The 14,501-nt window shown below is 61.5% G+C and overlaps 2 protein-coding genes across 7 annotated transcripts; one reads left to right on the top strand and one right to left on the bottom strand.

Moving 5' to 3' along the window:
- The first annotated feature begins 644 nt into the window (after positions 1–644).
- PNKP (polynucleotide kinase 3'-phosphatase) lies at positions 645–6,429 on the top strand. 5 transcript variants are annotated; one of them, XM_024566395.3, is made up of 17 exons: positions 645–803; positions 1,061–1,224; positions 1,881–1,927; positions 2,268–2,567; positions 3,272–3,351; positions 3,432–3,489; positions 3,570–3,677; positions 4,111–4,182; positions 4,933–4,981; positions 5,098–5,168; positions 5,237–5,329; positions 5,411–5,507; positions 5,584–5,645; positions 5,778–5,804; positions 5,954–6,041; positions 6,123–6,184; positions 6,267–6,429. In XM_024566395.3, the coding sequence occupies exons 2-17, from the start codon at positions 1,083–1,085 to the stop codon at positions 6,294–6,296; spliced, it is 1,386 nt and encodes a 461-aa protein (XP_024422163.2). In that variant the 5' UTR covers positions 645–803; positions 1,061–1,082; the 3' UTR covers positions 6,297–6,429. The 5 variants fall into 5 exon arrangements, with proteins under 5 accessions (XP_024422163.2, XP_024422162.2, XP_045056159.2 ...); XM_024566394.3 differs by having other exon boundaries at positions 5,778–5,887; XM_045200224.2 differs by having other exon boundaries at positions 5,276–5,329; positions 5,778–6,041.
- Positions 6,430–6,604: 175 nt separating this feature from the next.
- Positions 6,605–14,401, bottom strand: PTOV1 (PTOV1 extended AT-hook containing adaptor protein). 2 transcript variants are annotated; one of them, XM_053915602.2, is made up of 13 exons: positions 13,849–14,401; positions 11,291–11,428; positions 11,094–11,176; positions 10,966–11,023; positions 10,775–10,882; positions 9,531–9,686; positions 9,036–9,122; positions 8,867–8,940; positions 8,732–8,789; positions 8,364–8,468; positions 7,169–7,366; positions 7,000–7,068; positions 6,605–6,805 (listed from the first exon to the last, which is right to left on the bottom strand). In XM_053915602.2, exons 1-12 carry the CDS (start codon positions 14,017–14,019, stop codon positions 7,057–7,059), a joined length of 1,248 nt encoding a protein of 415 aa, XP_053771577.1. In that variant the 5' UTR covers positions 14,020–14,401; the 3' UTR covers positions 6,605–6,805; positions 7,000–7,056. The 2 variants fall into 2 exon arrangements, with proteins under 2 accessions (XP_053771577.1, XP_045056160.2); XM_045200225.3 differs by having other exon boundaries at positions 6,605–6,733; positions 13,849–14,400.
- Positions 14,402–14,501: the final 100 nt, after the last annotated feature.

Below are 14,501 nucleotides of genomic sequence, written 5' to 3'. Positions count from 1 at the left end.
AGGTGGACATTCGTGTTTTGGAAATCCTTTTGACCATAGACCCCAGTAGTTCGGGCGGGTGGTGGGTGTGTGTTGAAATCAGAATTGGTCTCCTGAGCCTACACAGTCCCCAGCAAAACCAGGAACTGCCTCCGACCCCAGCTGTGGTCGGGGTTTTGTGCCATAAGACCGCTGGAGGTTAGAGAACGAGTGCCACCTGGTCCGAAGGTACGGTTGGGTCAAATAAACGCGGACTCTCCGTCTGTCATCAGATAACCCCCGGAGGCACGCTAACAATAGGAAAGACAAACGGGGAAAACTACCATCCACTTTCATGTATTATTTACATACGTTAACTGCTTTAATCTTTCTAGTAACTCCACAAAGTGGAAACGATTATCCCCACTTTATAGACGAGAAAATCGCAGCATCGAAGGGTAGGTATACTGTCGGGGGCAGGTGTTTCTTCGACTGCCAATGATTATTCAATTGGAAAGAAAACTTCCCGCTGTAACTAAGTATCTCCAGCAAAGGGAATGAAAATTTAGACTTATAAAAGAATCTGCAGCAGAGGACCCTCGCCCCCTACTGGCCTGAGCCTCGCACTGCAGCAAGAGAGATGAAGGTCAGAGCTGCGGTGGGACGAGGGCCCGAGGTCTGGGGGGTGGGGCCCCGGTTGTGGGAGGAGCTCTGGGGCCCTGCCTCCTCGCGGAGGACGAGTCATTTCCGTCCGCCGAAAAACTGAAAGCCGCGAGTGGAGCCGCAGGCCGAAAGCCTCTGACAGGACCTCTTTGGTCGGAAGTGGGGAGTGAGCTAGAGCACGGGTGAGCGTTGGGCAGAGACGGGAGCGCGCGAGGTCCTTGGCCTTTGCCCCGGGACGTAGGGGTCCCGGCTCCCCGAAGACCGAGCCGGAAGTCCCGACCGGGGAAAAAGCGAAGCCCTAGGCTGGCGAGTGGGTGGGATTACCCAAGCCTGTAGCGGATGGAGGGAATTCCTGGTGAGGGGACGGGAGGAGGCGGGACTTCCCTTTAGACACTGAAGGCGACCTGCCACCCAAACCTATTTACCTACTTGCCCTTAGATAGGCTCACAGGGTGGCCAAGATGGAAACGAGGGGCGGCCTGTGGCTGGAGAGCCCCCCTGGGGGAGCACCTCCCATCTTCCTGCCTACGGATGGTCAAGCCCTGGTACTGGGCCGCGGTCCCCTGACCCAAGTTACCGACCGGAAGTGCTCCAGAAACCAAGGTAGGCAGGGGCGGAGCCTGAACCGGAGGGGGTGTGGCCTGCTTCCATAGCGGGAACACTCGTTGGGAAAGATAGACAGTCAATTAATTAAAGGAAGCTTGGCCACCAGGCGAAACTGTGTGGTGCAGCCAGTCCTAAAATTGTCAGGTGTCCTCAGGGGAGCACAAAAAAAGGAAGGCTGTAGCAGACCCCTGGGGGTGGGGAGGTTACCGAACCTATCCCGAGACAATTGTTATTGGGCAGAGAAGGATGCTCATAGGCCACCGTGAACGGTTGAGTCAGGCTACGACCCTTGTTAAGGAGAGAGCCGATCCTACGGAGAAAGGTACTAAGCAGCTATGAGTGTTGTGAAGCAGGGATGAGTGGTAACGGGCCAAAACCTGACCTGCACTTAACCACACTCCTCGCCAATTCTATACAGAAAAATCCTCACCCTGTCCCTAGGCGAAGACCAGCGTCACAGGCAATGCTAAGACCTTTGTCTGGCTGCTTGCTTGTCAAGGAGTGAGCCAGTCCCTTTTAGATATGAGCTGCCTCCTCCTCCTGAATGGGTGTTGTAGCGCCCTCTTGTGGCCTGACGCTGGCCATGCTCCCCGGGAATGAGGGAAGCTATCACACTGGGATGCATGTCCTGACTCCACCCTCTCAACCCTCAGTGGAGCTGGTCGCGGACCCCGAGACTCGGACGGTGACTGTGAAACAGGTACCCGTTCCTCAGCAAGGCCTGGAGGTGGGGTCGGGGAGGAATCCCAATCCAGCAGGGCCCTGGGAACAACCGGCTGGGAGGGAAGCAGGTGTGGCCAGTAAAGGTGTCTTGAAGTGTTGCCTGCTTCAGTGCAGTATCCATCACATTTAAACTGGATAAGACTGAACACCTGTAACTTTCCCGAAGCCCTGATTGGTGGTACACGGTGAAGAGGCAGGGCTTAGGGGCCTGATTGGCAGGTGGGGAAAGGCAAGTCCTATCTGGGTTGGTTGATTGGAGGTTGGGTGGTGGTTGGGTGGGGTGGAGCTGGTCTCAGCTCTTCTCTGTTTCTCCGCAGCTGGGAGTTAATCCCTCAACTGCCGGGACCCAGGAAATGAAACCGGGGTCCGAAGGTTCTCTGGGAGTGGGGGACACGCTGTATTTGGTCAACGGTCTCTACCCGCTGACCCTGCGCTGGCAAGAGACCCCCACGCCAGAATCCCAACCAGGCACCCCGCCCAGCACCCCTCCGTTGGACCCAAAGGAGGACAAAGAAGTTGAACAACAGAAGAAGCGGATGCGAAAGTCATCCCCGGGCTGGGAGAACTTCCAAAAGCTGCTAGTGTTCACTGCACCTGGGGTGAAGCCCCAGAGCAAGGTAAGGGCCAAGCTGGGGACTGAAGGGCCACCACAGACTGGGGACGCAACCCCGTTTGCTGTGTGCCCCTGGGTAGGTCACTTAGCCTCTCTTACCCTCCACTTTTCTGAGAAATGGACCTGAAGATAAATTCGGGGGTTGTTGTAAGCATTGGGGGAATGAATCCATGTAGGTTAGCTCCTGCCTGATCCCTGACCATCCTGTAACCATAGCAACGATCAGGCTCATTCCAGCAGCAGCTGTTCCAATGGTGTTCCTTAGGTCCAGAGAGACTCGCGTTCAAATGCTGTCTTACCACTCTCTCTGAGCCCGTTCTCTCAACAGTAAAGTGGGGGAATACACGAAGACCAGGTGGCACAGCCCAACGTGCAGTTAGCACCCAAATAAAACCTGGCTCCTGCCTTATTTGCATGGTTATTGGCCCTTCCAGGTGGAGGTCAGGGTGGATAAGGTATGAACCCCACTGTAAAGACTGGAATACTGAGAGGCGTGGGGAGAGGAGGAGACAGGAAAGGGAAGATTTCAGGCTCTGCGCTCAGGCTTTGGGGGTGCGTCTTCGCTGTGCCTGGCCTAGCGTAAGACGTGTGGGCTCCCCAACTCACTTTCCCCATCTGCAGGGGAGTGTGGCCACAGTGTTCATGTGTACCAGCCTGTGAGTGAGGGGATCAGAGGTGTCACTGCTGTTCTTTTCTTGGTGACGCCAGGTGGCCGGCTTTGATCTGGACGGGACCCTCATCACCACACGCTCTGGGAAGGTCTTTCCCACCAGCCCCAGTGATTGGAGGTGATGAGAAGCAGGAGAAAGGGGTGAGTGAGGCTCCTGCCAGGCCCTAGGTCACCTTGCCCCTTTCCTGCCCACCCTAGGATTTTGTACCAAGAGATCCCACGTAAGCTCCGGGAGCTGGACACAGAGGGCTACAAGGTGTGCATGCGTGGGCCCAGGCTGTGGGAAGGGCCGGGGCATGGTGAAGTGGGCACTGGGTGACACCGTCTGCTCCCCAGCTGGTGATCTTCACCAACCAGATGGGCATTGGGCGTGGGAAACTGTCAGCAGAGGAGTTCAAGGCCAAGGTGGAGGCTGTGGTGGAAAAGCTGGGAGTCCCCTTTCAGGTACCAGCTGCAAGAGAAGCTGAAGAGGGGTATGTGGGGGCAGAGACCCAGAGAGAGGTGGAGAAAGGACCCAGAAGAGAAGGGGGACAGGGATGGGGGATGGCCAAAACCAAGAGAAGGGTAGAACAGGGACCCAGGTTGGGCGAGGGGGACAGGGATCCAGAGAGGGGGCAGAGTTCTAGAGTCCCTGGGAAAGGGAGGGGACCGAGTCCTGGGGAAGTGGAGTTCCAGAGAGAAGAGAAGAGAGAGGGAGACAGGGACCCAGGGAGAGGGGGTAGGTCCTGCATGTGGTTATTCCGACAGAAACCTATAGTACGTGGCCCTGGGACCTCTCCTTTGGTCAGGGATGGTGAAGCGTCCTTGGGTCCTGTATGTCCTCAAAGGGCTTGAGGCGCTCAAGGAGAAGTGGTATCTGACCCCATCTGGCCCACAGGTGCTGGTTGCCACACACGCGGGCTTGTATCGGAAGCCAGTGACTGGCATGTGGGACCACGTGTGGGAGCAGGTGAGCCGCAGCCTGCTGGCTGCTCTCCCCTACTGCGGCCCCTCACTCCCCGCCCAGCTGCGTACTCCGGGTGATGCTCCAGACTCCCTCTTCTCTCCTCCCCTCGCCCTTGCCTTCTTGCTCTTTAGCGCTCATGGCCTCAGGTTGGTATGAGGCCAGTGAACTTCAGTTGAAAACTGGAGTGGTAGATATCAGTCACTGACTCATCGTTCGTCCGAGGTCCCACAGTGTGGCCCAGAGCCCACGGACCAGGCAGGGCGCAGACCGTAGACACTGACTGTAAAGCAGCAGGAGGCCGTGAGGCCAGACCAGCCCAGGTGAAGGTCTGTCTTAGGCGCCACTGGAGTCAAAAGCTAAAGGTGGTGAGGGAGGAAGCCAGGTGGATGTCTAGGCTCCTGACGAACCTTCCAGACCAGAGTCACAGCAGGTGCAAAGTACTGAGCCCGGTGCTTTTAGGGATGGTCAGTGAGGAGCCCCTTGTGGCCAACGAAGGGGACTGGGGACTATGGACCAGGTTAGAGCAAGCAGGCATGAGATCGCTTGAGGCCACCTGGGGGAGGGCTGTCGGTAGAAGTGGGGACCGGCACCCTCTGGTGGCTGAGAGGAGCAGATGGCGAGTCGGTCAGACATAGCTGCAGGCTAGAAGCCCGGCTGCTGGAGTGGTTAGAAGTCAAACCCAGTGCTCAGCAGAGCGTGTTACTGCTCTAGGGGAATAGATTCCTTATAGCCTGGTCTCCTGTCCCTCCCCAGGCCAACGAGGGTGTGCCCATCTCCGTTGGAGACAGTGTCTTCGTGGGAGGTAAGGGCCTGAGGGTGGGGGAAGTGTGTGGCTCCTTGGGGCTGTTGGCTGGGGTGGGGGGAGGGGGGCAGGACACTCAGGTTCCTGAGGCTGCAGGCTATCTGTATGCACCCTAGACGCTGCTGGCCGCCCGGCCAACTGGGCTCCCGGGCGGAAAAAGAAAGACTTCTCCTGTGCGGACCGCCTGGTAAGCCCCACTCACACCCACCCTGGAGCCCAGCCCGCACCCCACCTGACCTTCGCCCTCACCCCTAGTTTGCCCTCAACCTGGGCCTGCCTTTTGCCACTCCCGAGGAGTTCTTCCTGAAGTGGCCGGTGGCCAGCTTTGAGCTCCCAGCCTTTGACCCGGTGAGCCCCACAGGAGTGGGGGGTGGTGCAGGGCGGGCAATGGAGTCAGGAGGAGACTCATTCCTCATTGTGTCCTCTCAGAGGACAGACTCCTCCTCAGGACCACTCTGGCTGCCCGAGTCCAGCTCCCTCTTGAGCTCCAACCCTGAGGTGGTTGTCGCCGTGGGATTCCCTGGGGGTGAGACATTCTGACCCCGGACCCCTAGAAGATCCGGTCCTCCTGGGGCTCCCACTGACACTGTCCCCCTTCCCAGCTGGGAAGTCCACTTTCCTCCAGAAGCACCTTGTGTCGGCCGGATACGTCCATGTGAACAGGGTAGGTCGCCCGGTCCCTGCTCATCTCCTGGTGGGATCTGCTCCCCTTGTACCTCTACTCTTTCAGGGTCTCCCCCCCAGCCCCTTCCCCAAGGTCCCTGCCCACCCGTGACCTGTTCCCTGAACACCCCAGGACACACTGGGCTCGTGGCAGCGCTGTGTGAGTGCATGCGAGGCGGCTCTCAAGCAACAGAAGCGGGCTGTGATTGACAACACAAACCCGGACACCCCAAGCAGGGCCAGGTACTGGGACCCCTGGGAGGCGTCTGAGGGGCAGGTCGGGGCCCCTTACCAGCCCCGCCCCCACAGGTACATCCAGTGTGCCCGAGATGCAGGTGTCCCCTGCCGCTGCTTCCTCTTCAGCACCAGCCTGGAGCAGGCGCGCCACAACAACCGGGTGAGCTCCTGTGCCCCCCACCCTCCACACGCCCCTCGCTCCCAGCCTGACCAATATGACCTCTGACCTCTGCCCCCACAGTTCCGGGAGATGACGGATCCCTCTCACGTCCCTGTGTCCGACGTGGTCATGTTCGGCTACAGGTAGGCACCAACAGGGCAGGCTCTGCCGGGGTACCCAGGGCTTTGCTGGGCCGAGGACCCCCTCACCGCCCTCTGCCCCCAGGAAGCAGTTCGAGGCCCCAACGTTGGCTGAAGGCTTCTCTGAGATCCTGGAAATCCCTTTCCGGCTGCATGTGGAGCCACAGCTGGAGCGGCTCTACCGCCAGTTCTCTGAGGGCTGAGCTGCGGCCTGCCCCCGCCCCGCAATAAATGCTGTTTTTCTTTAAGCTTGGCCAGCATTTTGCTGGGAGAAGGGTGGGCCACCCAGCCGCGGGCAGGCCGCTTCCTGGAGGGCCGGAAGCACAGACCCCACTGGGGACTGAAGTTCTCTCCAGCCAAGGGCGAGAAGCAGGCTCTGAAGGCTCTGGCCACAGGCGATGTAAGGGGGGGGGGGGGGCCGTGGGCTTTTAAAAGACTTTATTGGGGAAACATACATGGGTGGGAACTGTCCTTGAAGACATCTCTGGACACTGTCCTCCATCTTGCCGGGCAGTTGTGACCTCCAGGGGCCCCTGCTCAGAAGCATCTGACCTGGAGCAAGGGAACGGGGGTGGGCCTGAACTGGGGGGGAGCCCCCGGGCCCCCTTACTTGGCCACTCGGACCTGCAGGGAATGGGGGACAAGGGAAGGGCCTCTCCCTGTCCAACCTGGAGACCGCCAGGAGGCCTGGGGGGGTGGCCACGCCTCCCACCCACTCTCATCTTGACAAAGCCAGGTCACGCTACTTCCCAACCCCCCCCCCCCCCCCGCCCCCCGCATGTCAAGTCCAGCCCACACTCTGCCTGGCTGCTGCTCACCGGTCTCAGCAGGGGCCTCGTCTGTGACTCCTGGAGGGACCCAGACTGGGGTGGCCACTACCCCCCCATCTGTGGGGGAAGAAGCCAGGGAGGCAAGTCAGCAGAGAGAAGGGGAAGAGCGAAGGAAGGGCCAAGGCGAGCAGGAATCTGGGGCCCTCTCCCGCCTCACCCCTCGCTGCTGCTGCTCCTGCTCCAGGTTCCGCTGCAGGACCTGCTGCTGGTTGGCGATGACGCGCCGGATGCCATTGACAAAGTTGCTCTGGTCATGTGGGATGAGGCCGATAAAGATCTTCTTCTCCGAGGAGTACAGCAGCATGAGCACACGCACCTCGCACGAGGCCTTGTAGGAGAAGTGCACGCAGCCGGCCTGGCGGGCACAGGCCTGGTGTCAAGGGCAGCCCTGGGCACAGGTTTCTCCCGCCGAGCTGGACTCAAACCACACAGGCCAGCGTCCCTCAGAGCTGGCGCTGCTGCCTGCACGAGCCAGGCGCACCCCAACTGCTGTCCTCACTGCCCCGTTACCACTCCCACGTGGGCACACCGACACAGAGGCCCAGAGATGCCAGAGGGGCAAGTGCACGGCACGCCTGGGCAGGGCTCCACAGGTTTTGGAAGAGCCCAGGGCACGTGCCCCTTGCCACACCTGAGCCCACAGTCGGTATTCTGGTGCCGACAGGAAGGGCTGACCCGGGGCCGGCCGGCAGCCCTGTGCTTTTTAAACGCTGGACCACAGTAGAAATAGACAACAGGCCCCTCACATACACGACGGCACAGCTGAGATCACTTCAGCAGATTTAAAAAAAAAAACAGGTGAGGCAAGTGTTAACCCTCCATAAGAGACCCGGGAGAAGGGGACAGCGACGGCCACAGTCTGCGGAGAGCCATCGGACAGACTGCCGCCCGCCCAGCACTCGGAGCTGGGCGTGGACACACCTCCCCGCGGGCGAGGGGCCTTCAGGAGCCCTGGGGTTTCCCAGGAAAACCTACAGTGCAAGGGTGCCCTGTCCTCTGGGAGAGCAGGAGAAAGGTGGCAAGGAAGGACATGGGAGCTCAGGCAGGGCTGGACAGGCCAGGCCTATGTCCCTGCCTGGCACTTGTTGGCACTGCCTTTGAGCATCAGTTTCCCGATCTGTAAAGCGGGGCCAGGATGGCACAGGACCCTGGGGGCGCCCTGTGGCCCAGGAGCCAGGGCGGGTGTGGGTGCACAGCGAATGCACCGTCACCGTGGGCTGCTGGCGCTCCCCAGCCCATTCAGGGGACGAGAGCATCCCTGGGCTCACCTCACTTTTGCTTAAACACCCGGGGGATCCGCCTACTTCCATCCCGTGGGGGCTCTCCTTCCGCCCTGGCCCCGGCCCACTCACAAAGCCGTTGTCCATGATCCTGCACAGGCTCTTCAGCGTCTCCAGGTCCTTGGTGAAGTGGAACTGCACCAGGCGGGAGTTCCGGAACAGTGGCACCAGGGTGGTCTGTGGGGATGCCGAGCGGGCAGGTCCGTGAGCCCAGGAGCCCAGAGGACTCACCGCCAAGCTGCCCAGTCCCTCGTCCCTGCCTACACGGTGGCCAGCTCTGCGGCTGAGTGCCGGCCTCACCTCGGATGGGTCCTGTGACCCCTCAAAGCCAGGCCTCTCAGCCGCCAGCCACACAGCCTTTCAGGTGCTGTCCCTCCACCCAGCAGGCTCTCCTGCAGCTGGCTCTTCAGGGTGTGCAGCCCCCGCCGCCCTCCACTCACCAGCAGCTGCTGTGGAATGAGCTGCATGTACAGCTTCCTCGGCCACTGCTCGGTCCTCCTGCGGGTGCGAAGGGACAAGGGTCAGGGGCCGGCTCTCACTGAGACACCACCTCCACCCCCCAGCCCCACACTCACAGGATCTCCCCCTGGTTCACGTAGACGTGTGATGGCAGCCATCTCTTGGCCCGACTGTTGGGCTCAGGCCTGGGCTTTTGGGGGAAGGGAGAGGGGAGACATCAGGAGTGGGTGGAGCCAAGTCAGCCAGGGCCTGCTGCTCCTGATGTGACGGCCCGCCAGGGCTCACCTCCTGCCACTCCATGACCCCACTCCACGCCAGGAACTTGTTGTTGACGATCTGGACTGGGCCCGAGACACCGCCAGGCCCCACTGCCTGCAGAAGGAGGCCGGGTGGGTGGTGGTGGTGGTGTGGGCTGGTGTCTCGGGCCCCACCCAAGCCTCCCTCCCCACCCCAGGCTGTGGGTCCCCAGCCTGCCCACCGCCTGCCCCCACAGACCCATGGACAGCCCCAGCCCTCCTCCTGGCTTCCTAGCCTGCAGTCGGCCTGGGCTTCTCTGCCCCAGAGCTCCTCACGGCCAGCCCTGCCCCTCGCCTGCTCACAGACACCCATGGCTCCCAGCTGCCCTCGGATGAGTACCAACCCCTCAGCCTAGGGTGCAAAGCCCACAGGGTCTGCCTTGCACCACCTTCCCCATGACGAGCATGACCTCTGCCCACCCACCTCCCCACTCCCACCCTGCAAGGCCTCAGTGCATGTCCAGCACCTAGGCCCAGGGCACACCTGCTTGCGGGTGGTGATGACCTGCCGGATGGCGTTGACAAAGCCGCTCTGGTCGTAGGGGATGAGGCCCATGAAGATCTTCTTCTTGGACGAGTACAGCAGCATGAGCACGCGCACCTCGCAGGGGGAGATGTGGGGAAAGAGCATGCAGCCCGCCTGGGGAAGGCCGGAAGTCAGAGGCCTCGGTGTGCTGCCAAGGGGCCGAGCGCCTTTCCCTCATCACCCAAGCCTGTCCCTGTCGCCATGGGACAGGAGTCCTCAAAGCGGACCCCATGGCCCCAAAACAAGGTACATGGCCAAAACACTGTGAGCGAGCAAAGGTGCCCCTCAGCACCCCCACCCATGAATCTGAGGTCAGGGCTGGGGCCTGGAAGCCACATGTGGGCATGAGGACCCCAAGGACTATCTCCATAGAGCTGCCTGTGCAGGGTGGCTGCTAGCGAGCGCCCTCCCGCTCAGCCTCCTCCTGCCCAGGCACGGAGGGAGGGGAGAGCCCCCTGGACCTCAGGAGTCCTGGCATCCACAGTACCCCTAGAAGGGGTGGCCTGTTCCAGAGAGGAAGAGGGACTGGAGGGGACCCCAGAGCGGAGTCCACTGGACTTCCTGGGCAGAGGACTTCCTCCCACATCATGCCCACCCCTCCCTAGCACCTGGCCTCCTCCCACAACCAGACCCCTGGGGGAGGGCGCTGCTGAAACCCAGGCCCAGAGGCAGGGGCTGTAGGGACCAGGTCAAATTTCACTTCCTGACTTCCTGTGTCTGGATCCCAACCTGACACCTCAGTAGCTCCTGTTTGCAAGCACTTACTGTTTACTCAGACCACGTGACACAGACCTCCCACAGCGCCCCCCTTTCCCCCCCCCCCCACACCCGTCAGCCCTACTCGGAGGCTGACAGTGAGCCCAGCACAGACCAGTCCTTCCCCCTGGCTCCCTCCGTCCCCCGCCATGCCCCTGCTACCTGCTGGACCCCAGGAGGCTAGTTCAGTGTCCCCCAGTCAGCTTGGCTGACCTGGGAGCCTGAGGCAGGTGGATCCCTTCACTCTGCTCCACCAAGGGGAACCTCTGAGACCTACTTACTGACAGGCCGGCCCACCACGGGATGGGGGGGGGCGTCCCTAGCCCCCAGGGCAGCTCACCTGGGCCCAGCCCTGGACTGTCCCAGCAGAGCTGCCTCCTGCAGCTCTGCCATTAGAGTGCCCACAGGGCACCTGCCCTCTGCCGCCCCGCCCTGTGCCCACTCACGAAGCCGTTGCCCATGACGCGGCAGAGCCCCTTGAGGGAGTCGCAGTCTCTGTTGGTGAAGTGGAACTGCGCCAGCTGGGAGTTGCGGAACAGAGGGCCCAGGGTGGTCTGGGGGCAACAAGGGGACAGCTGGGTCACCGCTGGGGGCAGGGTGCTGGGGGGGCAAGCTGGGGGTGTGGGGCGGGCCTCACCAGCAGCTGCTGTGGGATCAGCTGCATGATCAGCTTCTGCGGCCACTGGTCGGTCTCCCTGTGAGAGGAGAGGGTCAGGGGGGCCCCAGCCCCCCAGCCGCCCGCCTGCCCGCCCCTGGGACACTCACAGGTTCTCGCCCTGGTTCACGTAGGCCTGGCAGGGCAGAGTGCGCTTCAGCTTCGCGCTGGAGTCAGAGTAGGGTCTGCGCTTCTGTGGTGGGAGCGAGCGTCTCGTGACACAGCCCAGGTGCCCAGGCCTGCCCCCCACCTGCAGGGGCAGACAGGACCCACGGGGGCACCTCCAGCCCTGATGCAGGCCGCTCACCTCCTGCCACTCCAGGACACCGCTCCAGGCCAGCAGCTTGTTGCTGAGCCGGTGCTCACCCACCGCCAGGCCCCCGAGGGTGAGCCCAGGTGAGGATGGCCCGATGGGGCCCAGGGCCCCGAAGACGCGAGCACCTTGCTGAAGAAGAGGAGTGTGGAAACTGAGGCTGGGGCATCCACACGGGCAGGCCGTCTCCCACATACCACAGAGGGGACGTTCCAATATTCAGACCCAAACTTCCCACTCATAAACATCCAACATCCAAACCCCTTTCCCCCAGGAGTCAAGACCCTGCCTTGATGGGGCCTTGATCTGTTTCCTTCCCCCCAGAGCCCCCTTGTCCCCTCAACACTGGCCCATGCAAGCTCCATAAAAGCCACCAGCCCCTTTGCGGCAGCTGAGCTCTGGGCCCAGAACCCCACCCCACTCAGGAGGTGCCACCCACTCACCCTCTCGGACTGATCAAGTCTTGGTCCCTCTACTGAGACTCAACTCAGAAGCTAGCTCTCTGGGGTCCAGGGGTGTCCTCTAAGCCCCCACAATGCACAAGCCAGCCTGAGCCAGGTCGGTCTGTGTACCTGGCACACTGGCTTGACCCGTCCCCCACACTCGAAGCCCTTCCAAGCTCCTCACAACTGTCAAAAGAAGTCCAGACTTTCCCTCCTGCTCCTGCCAGCCTCCCCCGTGGCTACCGGCCCTTGCTCCCCCCTCACACACCCCGGCTCGCAGCCATGTCAGGCTGACCCCCGGGAGGCGGAGACAGAAGCACACACAGTAACAGAAGCAGCATCCAGGGAGGTGGGGACCCGTGCGGAGGCGGCAGTGTGACAAACACCTGAAGGGGCCTCAAGCACAGCGTCTCAAGAGTGTCTGCAGAATACCAGAATGTTCCAGCAGTACAGCCAAGGAAAGCTACACATTCTCCTCAGAGCATGCTCTCCCAGCCATCTTTTTTCAAAACCAAAAACATCTCCAGCAAACATGTGAAGGCTGCGGAACAGCCTGGCAGCAGGAACCCCAGGAAAACCTCACCCGTAAGTGCCTCCAGGCAGGAAGAAAAGTCTTCATGGCTGTTCCTTCCATCTTATTACTAAAGGGCACTTTAAAATTTCCTATGAAGCACACAGATGGCCTCCTGCCCCAGCATACTGACAGGCAGGAAAAGTTTTATTTTGGAGGGGGGCTTACAAAAACAAAAAGCCCTGAGCAAGCACGCTCTCCCTCTGGGCAGGTGGTCCTGGGGTCTGGGAAACTGGGGGAGACTGCGGGAGACGAGGGAGAAAGCCTGAGTGCGGGGTGCGGTGTGGTGCGCGCCCCACAGCTGGAGGGCCCAGGTGAAAGCCCCTGAGGACTCAGGCAGTCGCTGCAAGCTCTAGGGACACGTGTCAAAGTCTCCTTCTCCAGAAGGGCGGGCTGACCTCACAGGACTGGAAAGGGGTTTCAGTCTGGACTGTGAAGACCAGGGACGGGTGCCGAAGACCAGGGACATCTGTGACAGCAGGATGCACAGGCCAAATGCAACCTAAAGGAAACGTCCCCTCTGGGCAGGTGTTCACACGACTGAGCGGTGCGGTGCCGCCTCCGCCTTCTGATTCGTCGTTTACTACACGAAAAAGCCCATCTAGTCCTTGGATGGGCGAAAGCCTTAACCACGAGGGAGGTTTAAGGGTCCAGGAAGTGCCTTAGCAGATGCGAATGCTGATGAAAGAGGGGAGGGCAATGGAGGAAAAGGGAAAGTTTGGGGAGATGTTCAGACTCTGGGTGTGTAAGATAGGAGGAAGCCTGCTTAAGTCTCCGCGCCATGGACAACGCGGGCCAAGGTAGTCAAGAGCGAGCTGGAGCGCTAGCCTAGGGTAAAACGCACATCTGGGCAAGCGCGTGCATAGTTCAGCTGTGCAGGAAACGTCCGGACGTGCAGCTTCACCGCTCCAAATAAGCTTTATTAAGATTTTGAAAAGTATGTGCATGTTTTAAGGCCGGGGAAAGAGTGTGTAGTTCCATGTACCGGCAAAGTTAGATGTTTATGTTTAAGGTCTGGACTTGTTACTATGGGTGAGGGCATCCCACACCTGGGCACGCCAGCAAATCCTGGGCGCACACCCTACAGGCGCCGTGCTGAACGCCCCCGGGTGCAACACCTGGGCGCGCGAGGGCAAGACGCGGTCCCTATCGCCGCCGCCCCCCAGACCCCGCCTTCATTTCCAGATCTCCTACCCGGAGAGAGACGAACTTTCCAATTGGAAAAACGAGCGCGCGCGCCGGCCAACGTTTGGAGTGGACCAGCCAGCCCCCCACCCCGCGTTTAAATCCGGACGCGGAGTCAGCAGTAATTTGAGCCTTCGTCACCCCCGTACCCCACCCCCGCCACCCCGGCCCTAGCGCCTAACAAAGGGGAGAGCCCAGCGCGTACCACCGAGGGGCTCCACGGGGGAACCCAGCCCAAGGCCGGACCACCCTTCGTGGCCACCCGGGAGACCCCAGAGGAGGGGGCCGCGGACAAAGACGGGAGCACGGGGGCGGGGCTGTGGAAGGCTCTGGAAAAATGGCGGGGGGCTCACCATGGGAGGGGCCGAGCGGGCCCGGATCCGCGGAGGCTCTGGGCCGCGAGGACTGGCCGGCCAGGAGCGCGAGCGGACGGCGCGCACCGTCAAGGGCCGCGGGGGGCGGCCGCGACCCCCAAGGGGGCCCCCAGCGCCGGAGCGATGCGGAGCGCGGCGCGGACGGACCATGGCAGGCGCGGGCTGAGCAGACTGAGGGGGAGTAATACGAGCCGCGCGAAGGACTGAGGGCTCCGCCGACTGAGGGGCGCGGGCCCGCGGCTCAGGGGGGAGACGGGTTGGGCTGTACCAAGCACGGGGGACGCGCCGCCGGAGAGGGTCGCCACGGCCGAACCACTGCGACGAGCAGGGGAGCGCGGCGCCAACCAAGAGCGTCCGCGAGGGGGCGTGGCCGGGGCGTACCAAATACGGCTGCGGAGCTCGGGGAACGGAGAGGGTGTGTGGGGCGGGGATTACGGCAATTGGAAGTTCCTTCGGGCCGCTCGAGCCAGGGCGGGAGGAACTGAGCGGACGTGCGGGAAACGACTTCAGGGGACCCTAGCGAGGAAAGCCATAAATCAAAAGGCGAAGGGGTGGGGGGAGTAGATGAAGTAGAAGACGGTACCAAGTTGGCTGCAGGGTGGGGGGCGGGATCCGGAAGATTTTACTCAGGG

Source organism: Desmodus rotundus, chromosome 12, assembly GCF_022682495.2.
Source record: "Desmodus rotundus isolate HL8 chromosome 12, HLdesRot8A.1, whole genome shotgun sequence".
Classification (NCBI taxonomy): domain Eukaryota; kingdom Metazoa; phylum Chordata; class Mammalia; order Chiroptera; family Phyllostomidae; genus Desmodus; species Desmodus rotundus.
Note: the sequence above shows the minus strand (reverse complement) of the source record. Positions and strands in the feature narration are given on the sequence as shown.